Source organism: Delphinapterus leucas, chromosome 8 (assembly GCF_059928025.1).
Source record: "Delphinapterus leucas isolate spDelLeu-1000000601 "Yukka" chromosome 8, BTC_Dleu_Yukka2, whole genome shotgun sequence".
NCBI lineage: Eukaryota > Metazoa > Chordata > Mammalia > Artiodactyla > Monodontidae > Delphinapterus > Delphinapterus leucas.
Genome location: NC_143136.1, coordinates 78896138 through 78908759, shown reverse-complemented (window position 1 = coordinate 78908759; position 12622 = coordinate 78896138). Strand labels below are relative to the sequence as shown.

General features: G+C 38.8%; 1 protein-coding gene across 1 annotated transcript in view; it reads right to left on the bottom strand.

The window, feature by feature from the left end:
- The window catches only part of NEB (nebulin), a 274540-nt gene that overhangs the window by 127079 nt on the left and 134839 nt on the right, over window positions 1-12622 (bottom strand). The window contains exons 54-64 of the mRNA XM_089916822.1: window positions 12282-12485; window positions 11903-12007; window positions 11708-11815; window positions 10314-10625; window positions 9821-10024; window positions 9234-9338; window positions 6095-6202; window positions 4145-4456; window positions 3488-3691; window positions 3109-3213; window positions 2914-3021 (exon numbers count right to left, since the gene is read on the bottom strand). Coding sequence (XP_089772948.1) covers window positions 2914-3021; window positions 3109-3213; window positions 3488-3691; window positions 4145-4456; window positions 6095-6202; window positions 9234-9338; window positions 9821-10024; window positions 10314-10625; window positions 11708-11815; window positions 11903-12007; window positions 12282-12485 — 1875 coding nt within the window. The remainder of the gene's footprint in view (window positions 1-2913; window positions 3022-3108; window positions 3214-3487; window positions 3692-4144; window positions 4457-6094; window positions 6203-9233; window positions 9339-9820; window positions 10025-10313; window positions 10626-11707; window positions 11816-11902; window positions 12008-12281; window positions 12486-12622) is intronic.

The following is a 12622-nucleotide window of genomic DNA, read 5'->3' as shown; positions in this document are numbered from 1 at the left end:
ATTAACGCACAGAAATCTCTTGCATTCCTATACACTAATGATGAAAAATCTGCAAGAGAAATTAAGGAAACACTCTCATTTACCATTGCAACAAAAAGAATAAAATACCTAGGAATAAACTTACCTAAGGAAACAAAAGACCTGTATGCAGAAAACTGTAAGACACTGATGAAAGAAATTAAAGATGATACAAACAGATGGAGAGATATACCATGTTCTTGGATTGGAAGAATCAACATTATGAAAATGATTATACTACCCAAAGCAATCTACAGTTTCAATGCAATCCCTATCAAACTACCAATGGCATTTTTCACAGAACTAGAACAAAACGTTTCACAATTTTTATGGAAACACAAAAGACCTAGAATAGCCGAAGCAATCTTGAGAAAGAAAAATGGTGCTGGAGGAATCAGGCTCCTGGACTTGAGGGTATACTACAAAGCTACAGTAAGTAAGACAGTATGGTACTGGCACAAAAACAGAAATATAGATCAATGTAAGAGGATAGAAAGCCCAGAGATAAACCCACGCTCATATGGTCACCTTATTTGTGATAAAGGAGGCAAGAATATATAATGCAGAAAAAAGACAGCCTCTTCAATAAGTGGTGCTGGGAAAACTGGACAGCTACATGGAAAAGAATGAAAGTAGAACACTCCCTAACACCATACACAAAAATAAATTCAAAATGGATTAAAGATCTAAATGTAAGGCCAAACACTATAAAACTCTCAGAGGAAAATATAGGCAGAACACTCTATGACATAAATCATAGCAAGATCCTTTTTAACCCACCTCTTAGAGAAATGGAAATAAAAACAAAAATAAACAAATGGGACCTAATGAAACGTAAAAGCTTTGGCATAGCAAAGGAAACAATAAACAAGACGAAACGACAACCCTCAGAATGGGAGAAAATATTTGCAAATGAAGCAAATGACAAAGGATTCATCTCCAAAATTTACAAGCAGCTCATGCAGCTCAATATCAAAAAAACAAACAACCAATACAAAAATGGGCAGAAGACTTAAATAGACACTTCTCCAAAGAAGATATCCAGATTGCCAACAAACACATGAAAGGATGCTCAACATCACTAATCATTAGAGAAATGCAAATCAAAACTACAATGAGGTATCACCTCACACCAGTCAGAATGGCCATCATCAAAAAAATCTACAAACAATAAATGTGGAGAGGGTGTGGAAAAAAGGGAACCCTCTTGGACTGTTGGTGGGAATGTAAATTGATACAGCCACTATGGAGAACAGTATGGAGGTTCCTTAAAAAACTAAAAATAGAACTACCATACGATCCAGCAATCCCACTACTGGGCATATACCCTGAGAAAACCATAATTTAAAAAGAGGCATGTACCACAATGTTCACTGCAGCTCCATTTACAATAGCCAGGGCATGGGAGCAACCTAAGTGTCCATCGACAGACGAATGGATAAAGAAGATGTGGCACATATGTACAATGGAATATTACTCAGCCATAAAAAGAAATGAAATTGAGTTATTTGTTGTGAGGTGGATGGACCTAGAGTATGTCATACAGAGTGAAGTGAGTCAGAAAGAGAAAAACAAATACCATATGCTAACACATATATATGGAATCTAAAAAAAAAAAAAAACTGGTTATGAAGAACCTAGGGGCAGGACAGGAATAAAGACGCAGATGTAGAAAACGGACTTGAGGACACAGGGAGGGGAAGGGTAAGCTGGGACAAAGTGAGAGAATAGCACTGACATATTTACACTACCAAATGTAAAACAGATAGCTAGTGGGAAGCAGTCACATAGCACAGGGAGATCAGCTCAGTGCTTAGTAACCACCTAGAGGGGTGGGATAGGTAGGGTGGAAGGGAGACGCAAGAGGGACGAGATATGGTGATATATGTATACCTGATTCACTTTGTTATAAAGCAGAAAGTAAAACACCACTGTAAAGCAATTATACTCCAATAAAGATGTTAAAAAAATAATAAATAAATAAAAAGAAAAAAAGGAAATAAAAACTAAGACATTATTCTGCCATTCAGTGATAACTGCTGATGAAAACGGCTTTGTGTGTGTGTGTGCGCGCGTGTGTGTGTGTCAGGAAGACAGAGAGAGAGAATAAAATTAGGAGTCATAGTGTATATGGGTTTGCACCTGCTCATTTGTTATTATATAAGCATTTTCCTGTGTCATTATATATTCCCTATAAACATGAATTTTAATGACAGCAGGTATTCCATTATATTGGTATAAATTAATACTTTTAACCATTCTGTGATCGTTGAACATTTATTTTTTATTTTGAACATTTATTTTTAAAGTACGACAGTTGCTTCCCATATTTTGGATATAAAGGGAAAATATGCTTTTGACTTCACAGACAAAAGAAATAGAAGGACAAACATTTCTAGAAATGTGAGCAAACCCATATTTTGAAATAAGTATCTGCAGCCAATCACAGGATGCAGAGATAAACACATGGTGCGCATGAATGGTTGGACTTTAAATAGAATAATGTGTCCCATTCCTTCAGCCCTTACAGGTTCATTGGTTTACAGGGAATGAATGGGCTGGGTTTGGAAGGGATCCTATGATGAGCTCAATTGTGTATAAGTACACATCATGTGGAAAAGCCAAAAGGCTGTCTGAGCTATAGTCAAGTAGCCAGTGCTTTTGTTCAGCAGGGAACAGACAGTATTTTGAAATGCATGTTGCTGTGGACTCAGTCATACCTAGAAGTTAACCTTTATGTTGAGAGTTTTATTACCATTATTTTAAACTATTTACTTACAAAAAACTGTTAGCTAGAACCTTAACTTCATAGCTTACTTGCTCTACTACATATCTTTGAGAGAGAAAGAAATCTTTGAGCCAAAGCTGAGCAAAGAACTCTACAGGTGCACTTACTTCACTTGCAATGTCTCTGGAGGCCTTGGCCATCCTGATGGGAATGGCATCTATCCGCATATCATAGCCTTTCTTCTTGGCTTCTTCTAGGCCAAGTTTATAGTGTTTCTGAAATAGACATAAATCATCGTAAGTTTGATATATAAAGTGCAGTGCAAGAAAAAATATATCATGCACCATGAATACATTGCTTACCTCACTGTAATTTATTTTGTTTTGTTTAGCAAGTAAAACTTCAGGGGTGTCTGGCATAATGTGGACAGTGGTTTTATCTTTATCCCAAGCTTCTGTATAGAGATGCTGAAAGAAACAAAAAAAGGATGTGACTAGTACAGGCCAGTGATGAATCTGGTTCTTAATGAGAGTAAAGAGAGCCCACTCTGTGAGTCAGTACTTGTGACACCTTTACGTCTAGGTGTCTCATATCAGTAAGAAGCACAACACTTACTTAAAAACCACTTTAATACCAAGCAAAATAATTGAATGTGATTTTTTCTTTTATCAAAACAGATTTCAGTGTTTACATACACACATACAAAAATTGATACCCCGCTCAGGTAGAAAAAGGACTTACGTGGTTCATGGTAATAGCGTTGTTTTTTGCCAAAACCATTGGGATGGAATCCATAAGGCTGGAAAATGTGAATTTATCTGGGTGCTGACGGTAAACGTGGTCACTCAAAATCTGGGTAGCTCTCTTGTTCCTCTCATCCTCAAGAGAGCCACTAGGAAACCAGCCAATGCCTTTGAGCCACTGAAGGTCGGCCTTGTACAAATTCTGAAATTGTAAGTGATAAACCACTAAACATCAGCATAATGATATGCCTTAAAGAAATAAAAATTTGAATTATAACACATTGTATTATATTATATATTTCAATGCTTGGATTCTTGGGAAATTTAAAAATTTTGCTATGTCTTGTGAATCCACCCAATATTCAGATTAGAAACCTATTTTGAAAAACATTTTAAACAGAACATAGAGAATGACCCAACTCTACTAGATCAATAATCTAGAGGTTTCCATCAAAACAATCAGTGCTTTGCTGGTTCTTTCTTTATGGAAATAATGATGCTCTCAGATGTCTGTGTGACTGGATAGAGAGTGGGCGTTAGCCCAGGGAGGTAGAACTCAGTTGTATAAACTCAACTCCCCTGATTTTGGGGGAACTTTGATACTTAAGTAAGCAGACATGGTGTTTTGTTGGCCAAAGGAAAATCTTATACTCACATCACTCTGGAGGTCATAGGCTTGTCGAGCATGGGTGACATCACTCTGGTCAGGCAGGCAGGTCCACTGGTGCAGGTAGTTCTTGTAGTCTATGTCACTGACCAAGGCCTGGCAGTTCTTGGCCTGCACCACCCCCAGCATGTCCACTGGGCTGCTGAACTTGGTCTTCCACTTCTCAAAGTCCTTCTTGTACTCCCTGTCACTCTGGATCTTGGCCACATGCATGGACCACATCATCTTCGGGTCATCTTTCACGTCCCGGGCTCCAATGTGATGGCCAAGCTGCTTGCGGTAACCATCTTTGTATTTGTACTGAGATGAAAATGCACAAATTAGATTTTTATTTTAAGCCCGTAGAGGTCACAAGCCTGTACAAAATCATCTTGCTTATATCACTGTTGTACGTTGACTTTTGCTAATAAGCACTAACTCAAGGCAATATCCTACCTTTCCCCTAGAAGCTTATAGAGGTAATAAAATAGATGGAATTCATATAATTGTAGTGTATACCCCAAATCACCTATGGCCTGGTAACAAGGAATAGTTCTGGGGGCAGCAAATGCACACAGCGGAGAGGCCATGTGGACCAAGGGACTTGGAGAAATGGGTTAGGCACTAAAAGTACATCAGAAAAGAGATGCACTTGGTGACAAGATCTGTTTAATAAGTAGTAAAATGCGTGTCTGGCTCCTTTGAGGATGTGTCAAGGTCATGGACTACTTGCAGTAGCAACAGAAGAGAATTTCCTGTTTCATAATGGATTCAGGCATTCGGTGGTGGTGGCAAATTTTGGCATCATTTTGGAAACTGGTTATACTAGGGAAGCTGACCTAGCAGCCCAGTTGCTTAGAGCATGCTCCTAATGAAGTCATGGGTTCTCATCTCTCATGGACCAACAGTGTTGTTATTATTCCATGTCCAAAGACGTTGTCCTGGAATCTGAGCCAATTTTCCAAAATACATGCTTCTAGTCTCAAAGATAACTGAGTGAGAAAGTATAAACGAGTCAGCAGAGGCAATATAGTACAGTGGGAAGGAATGAGGTTGATTGGAGTTTCAACTCCATCACCTACTAAGAGTTTGATTTTAGACAAGTTGCTTAAGCAACCCATAAAACAGGGATAATCACAATCTTACATCCTAGGGTAATTATGAAAAATAAGTGACATAATGCATATAACATTCTTAGCACAGATTTCTCAACACTTCTTGGTTATTATTATTTTGTTATATATTATTATTGGCATATATCCATTTGTAGGAAAGGTACAACATACGTAAACTAAAGTGAGTCACTAATATGATCTTCCAAAATAAAGGGCAGCGTATTACCATATTCCCAAATAGTGGGTCTTGATTTTTAGAGCAGTGGTCTGTTCCTCAAGAATTCCCTGAGGTACCAGAAAGGGATGATGGTTTTATTCTGGGAGTCACAAGCCACAAGCCAGGAGCTAGTGTTAAGGGTGCAAGTTTGGGCTAGTCTGGCACTGATCAACTGCCTTCTTTACATGATTTTACAAGGGTGAATTGTAATGGCAAGTGTCATATGCATTTTTTGAATATTGTATATTAAAATGCTATATAAAGCTAGGCCCTGATTCTCACTGGGAGAACTTAAGTTTATGAGTCACACTTTCTATAAGCACTGTGACAATTTTTATATAAGCATCTCCAAGCCTGCAGCTACACTCTAACAAATTCCACATGAATGGATCTTTCTCTGTTCTTGGTGGATCCGCTTTCACTGAAGATACTGTGACTTAGTGGTTATAAAACTTTTTTGTAAACATCAAATTTTTCATTTCCCTCAAAACTAGGTTTTTGAAAAACCCTACACAAATACATCAGGATATATTTCCAAAGGGCCAGGAAAGTTCTTTTAGAAGATTTAGTTCAGTGAAAATGTCACTTCAGACTGACCACATACTAGGAGTAAAACTGACAACTCACATCACTGATGATGTCCCTGGAGGCCTTGGCTGCCACAATCGGTATGGCATCACTTCGCAAGTCGTAGCCTTTCTTCTTTGCTTCTTCGTTGGCGAGTTTATACAGACTCTAAATTGGGGCAAAAAACAAAATCAGTTACATGTTGACATTCATATCCAAAAACGACAGACGACTAAAATAATTCACCAAGTTCTACACGGGTAGGTGCCTGTAATAATGTCACTTTTGAGAGTTCGAAGCTTTCTGCGGTTTTGGCTGAAGTTGAGACTTAAACATGATACCTATATGGAATATGGCACCTTTGTTTTTTTATTTTAAAACTTATGTTACATTAACCATATACAGATATTATTCATGGTTTTAAAACTTTTAGTTACAACAATGAATCCGTTTTGGAAAGAACTGGAAAAATTAAGCTGAAACTCATGGGCCTAAGGTGGCAAAATGTGGACAGAAGGGACACTCATTTGATCCACATTTATTCTGCACTGACTCTGTGCCATGACTGTGCTTGGTACTTGGGAAACAAAGATGAATATGAGGCCTCTCCCATCTTCAGGGTTTCTGGGAGAACTGATGGAAAGACTGATAACCTGCGGAACAAGCTGCCGAAAAGTCAGACCATGAAAGGTGTTTTAACCATATTATTAAGAAAGAGCTCCACAGGACTTCCCTGGTGCCGCAGCGGACAAGACTCCGCGGTCCCAATGCAGGGGGCCTGGGTTTGATCCCTGGTCAGGGAACTAGATCCCACATGCATGGCTCAACTAAGAGTTTGCATGCCACAGCTGGGGTGCCTGCATGCTGCTACTAAGAAGCCAGAGAGCTGCAACTAAGGAGCCCTGGGGCCGCAGCTGGGGAGCCTGGCTGCCGCAACTAAGGAGCCCACGAGCCACGGCTGGCGAGCCCACCTGTCACAACTAAGACCCCATGCAACCAAATAGATACATAAATAAGTAAATATTTTTAAAAAAAGAAGATTGAATGTTTAAAAAAAAAAAGAACGAGCTCTAGGAAGGAGCAATTTATTCTGAATCGAAAATCAGGAAGTTTCCTCAGAGGGCATGACCTTGGCATTGGACCCTGAGTGATAAATATGGTTTCAATAGACTGAGATGGTGGTCGAGGGCAGAGGAACTTCCATGAATCAAAGTACGGGGCAGTGAAAGTGCAGGGGCGTCAAGCGGTGGGGGTGGGGGGGCAGTGCCAGAGGAAGTGGCAGGACAGAACTGAAAAGAATCGGGAGTCGGGCTATGAAGGCCTGGTGCTAAGATAACTTTGTCCTTAATTCTATAGGAAAAGGGAAACCAACAACAATCTTTGAGGAACAGTGACATCATCAAATTTCCATTGTATCTTCCTATCCTAAACGAGAAAGAAACACAATAGAAATGAACTAAGCTGAAAGAGAAAGTCAGAGAAAGCAGACCAGACGGGTTAGGCAATCGGTTCAGGCATTCTTCCTGGGCCTCTTCAAACCAGGGGCAACATACAACATCTCTGAGCTTTTGCAGCAAAGACAGAGTTAACAGTTCCAGAAATGCTGAGTGGCTAGTTACAGGGACCCTTTGTCTCTCAAAATATCTGCTCATATAGCACACGCTTTCCTGTAACACTATGGGACCTATAGTGCAGGTTTAGCTGAAAATTCACTTATTTTTGATTTGAGAGTGGGACTTGACAATTTTAGTTTGGGGTGACAATTAAGAGCTAGTTATATAAGCATTAAAATTATAGTTTGCACCCCTGAAAAATAAAATGACTTATGGTGGTGGCTAGTCAATCTAAATTCTCTCAGTTATATTCTGCAGAAGAGTAACACGCTATTGATTTATGCTGTCAAAGAAACAATATTTTCCTTGCTGGTAGCACAAAGCTGGAAGAAATAACTAATACATCATCTGACAGAATCTTAGAGTCACAAAAATCTCCACAGGCTTAAACCAATAGGCTCATTCTAAGAAAAAATGCAGAGAGATAAATGTCAATCTTTGAACTGAGATTTAAGTTGAAAAATGTATAAATACAAGATAGAGGAAACCTAGTTTAAGCCCATGTAAGTTGTCTTAGGGTTTTGGTTGAGCCCAAGTCCCACGCACACCAGCAGTGACATAGCCCCAAGGAGCCCCAAGGCACAGAGTGCAGAAATGGAGGATAAATGTCCAGAAGAGGAAATGCAATGTCGACTGTACCCTACACTAGTCATTCCTCACCCGCAGGATTTTGTTTGGTTCTGAGAGTCACATTCCAGCAGGGATGTCATGTGAGGAATGCCCAGGAGCTTGGGATGCTTGGATTATAAAGACAACCTGGGGTGAAGTGGCAGCACAGGCACACAGTGCCTATGGAGTTGGCACAGTTTGGTTCTGCATGGTCTTAGAGGATTATGTGGGTCTACAGAGAGAAACCATTGACCCAATACATGAAAAGCATCTTCTAAAGGAACTTTCCAGAACAAATAGGTTAATTTATGAGATTTATAAGCACCTCGTCACTGAGAACACTTAAGCGAAGGCAGGATGACGACCTATTGGGCAGGGACTCCTGCACTAGAGGAGACTGACCTCTCAGCCTAAACATCTGTGCTTCTGATATGGGGGCACACGGCTCTATGCTCACAGAAAGCAAACAGGAAATGGGCTTGCTAATATATTTATATATTGACAGATCCTCTCTGTCTCTGTCTGTCTGTCTCTAAGTGTTATTTGAATGTACTGTGATTTTAATCCTTGACTTAAATCTTGTACATTAAAAATCTTAAATTTTGACCCTAGAGTACAATTTAGGAAAAATAAGTCATATGTGGCAAATACATTTAGCACAGCTATGTAGCATAAGGAAGAGATAAACGTATTTTGGTCTATTGCTAATTTCTTAAATTAATAAAAGAGGAAGGTCTAATTAATCTTCTGGTTACTGCTTAAATCATTCATTCTTATAGCTTGCACTTCCGAAATGATAATATGTGTTACTTGAAGACTGATGTTTAGGTAAGCGAGAAATGAAAGAGTTGGTATTCACACGGAGCAAGAAAAGACATTCTTTACAAAGTTGTCATTTAGTATTACATCACCATAGAATGGATTAACTGAAATATGAAACACCATGCAAATGTCATAGAATTAGCATCTGCTCCCACCTGACTGTAGTTGATTTTGTTCACTCTTGCCAGCGTAATTTCTGGTGTATCTGGTGCGATGTGGATCTGGGTCTTGTCTTTGTCCCAGGCTTCCGTGTATAAACGCTAGCAAGGAAAATATAAAATGTCATCAGGAAAAAACTTCAGTGTATTGTTAATCGAAACTTCAAGGCCATAAGAACTTTATAAAGAGAAATAACAAAGGTTACGTATTTTATACACATTATGTATTTTTCACGTATCTTCAAGTAAAGTAACCAGTTCATAGTAAAACAGATATGTATGAGTGCCTTCTGATACTCTGAGTTGTATGTTAACAAAAGGAAATTTAGAATATCCTTTATGCAGAGATGATTTTCCATAAAAATGTACCATTTTATCAAAACCATGAAATAACTACTGAAGTAAATGTTAAAATATAAATGACATAGACATTAGGTAGACAGATATGGATAGATATAGATAGATAACAGACAGATATCTTTTGTTGCTCACTGCTCTATTTCTTTCTTCTCCTGAACATGCTTCTTTTCCTTTGGTTTAGCTTTAGGAGTCCTACCTTGGTTCTCTGAACTCTGAAGCCTCACCTTGTTCATAGTGATGGCGTTGTTCTTGGCCAACACTTGTTCCAGAGAATCAGTCACACTGGTAAACCTGAATTTGTCTGGAGGCTGGCGATAGATTTTATCACTCAGAATTTCAGCTGCCCTTTTGCATTGTTCCACATCCAAAGAGCCAATGGGAACCCAGCCGATGCCTCTCAGCCACTGGAGATCTGCCTTGTACACATTCTGTTGATACAAATAGCCAATAAATATTTATCTCTGGTTTGGGAAAACATTTTCATCAGAAGGATATGAAATAAAGTAAGAACACTCTTGAAAACGTAGTTTGGTGGACAGGCAGGGTATCAGACAATATTCCTTTTCGGTCTGGAGGGTTTGACATTTAACACTCACAGGAAAAGAAGAAATGTTATGTCCCACTTGCAGGGGCTGGTGAGTTTGGTGCCACTTATCCAAGGGGCGTTAATTCACTGATTTCCCACCTTTGCACGGCATTATGATCCTCAGTACTCACGTCGCTCTGGAGGTCATAGGCCTGCCGAGCGTGCATGACATCGTTCTGGTCGGGCAGGCACGTCCACTGGTGCAGGTAGTTCTTGTAGTCTATGTCACTGACCAAAGTCTGGCACTTCTTGGCCAGCACCATCCCCAGCATGTCCACTGGGCTGCTGAACTTGGTCTTCCACTTCTCAAAGTCTTTCTTGTACTCCCGGTCACTCTGGATCTTGGCCACATGCATGGACCACATCATCTTTGGGTCATCATGTATCGCTCGGGCACCAATGTGATGGCCAAGCTGCTTACGATAATCTTCTTTGTATTTGAACTTGAAGAAGAAAAATACTGATAGTCACCTAGTATAACTTTTAGTATAAAATGATTAGTAGGCTCAGATTTTCCTATTCATTAAACACGTTTCCCCCGAATATATAAATAATATGTGTGTCTGCATCTTGTAAACCATTTAGAAAATAAAGCTTGTATATATATACAGAAAAGAAAATAAAAATTAAGACATTATTCTGCCATTCAGTGATAACCGCTGATGAAAACGGCTTTGTGTGTGTGTGTGTGTGTGTGTGTGTGTGTGCGTGTGTGTGTGTGAGAGAGAGAAAGATTAAAATTAGGAGTCATACTGTATATGGGTTTGTATCTGCTTATTTCAGTTATTATATAAGCATTTTCCTGTGTCATTATACATTCCCTACAAACATGAATTTTAATGACAGCAGGTATTCCATTATATTGGTATATATTAATACTTTTAACCATTCTGTGATCGTTGAACATTTATTTTTTATTTTGAACATTTATTTTTAAAGTACGACAGTTGCTTCCCATATTTTGGATATAAAGGGAAAATATGCTTTTGACTTCACAGACAAAAGAAATAGAAGGACAAACATTTCTAGAAATGTGAGCAAACCCATATTTTGAAATAAGTATCTGCAGCCAATCACAGGATGCAGAGATAAACACATGGTGCGCATGAATGGTTGGACTTTAAATAGAATAATGTGTCCCATTCCTTCAGCCCTTACAGGTTCATTGGTTTACAGGGAATGAATGGGCTGGGTTTGGAAGGGATCCTATGATGAGCTCAATTGTGTATAAGTACACATCATGTGGAAAAGCCAAAAGGCCGTCTGAGCTATAGTCAAGTAGCCAGTGCTTTTGTTCAGCAGGGAACAGACAGTATTTTGAAATGCATGTTGCTGTGGACTCAGTCATACCTAGAAGTTAACCTTTATGTTGAGAGTTTTATTACCATTATTTTAAACTATTTACTTACAAAAAACTGTTAGCTAGAACCTTAACTTCATAGCTTACTTGCTCTACTACATATCTTTGAGAGAGAAAGAAATCTTTGAGCCAAAGCTGAGCAAAGAACTCTACAGGTGCACTTACTTCACTTGCAATGTCTCTGGAGGCCTTGGCCATCCTGATGGGAATGGCATCTATCCGCATATCATAGCCTTTCTTCTTGGCTTCTTCTAGGCCAAGTTTATAGTGTTTCTGAAATAGACATAAATCATCGTAAGTTTGATATATAAAGTGCAGTGCAAGAAAAAATATATCATGCACCATGAATACATTGCTTACCTCACTGTAATTTATTTTGTTTTGTTTAGCAAGTAAAACTTCAGGGGTGTCTGGCATAATGTGGACAGTGGTTTTATCTTTATCCCAAGCTTCTGTATAGAGATGCTGAAAGAAACAAAAAAAGGATGTGACTAGTACAGGCCAGTGATGAATCTGGTTCTTAATGAGAGTAAAGAGAGCCCACTCTGTGAGTCAGTACTTGTGACACCTTTACGTCTAGGTGTCTCATATCAGTAAGAAGCACAACACTTACTTAAAAACCACTTTAATACCAAGCAAAATAATTGAATGTGATTTTTTCTTTTATCAAAACAGATTTCAGTGTTTACATACACACATACAAAAATTGATACCCCGCTCAGGTAGAAAAAGGACTTACGTGGTTCATGGTAATAGCGTTGTTTTTTGCCAAAACCATTGGGATGGAATCCATAAGGCTGGAAAATGTGAATTTATCTGGGTGCTGACGGTAAACGTGGTCACTCAAAATCTGGGTAGCTCTCTTGTTCCTCTCATCCTCAAGAGAGCCACTAGGAAACCAGCCAATGCCTTTGAGCCACTGAAGGTCGGCCTTGTACAAATTCTGAAATTGTAAGTGATAAACCACTAAACATCAGCATAATGATATGCCTTAAAGAAATAAAAATTTGAATTATAATACATTGTATTATATTATATATTTCAATGCTTGGATTCTTGGGAAATTTAAAAATTTTGCTA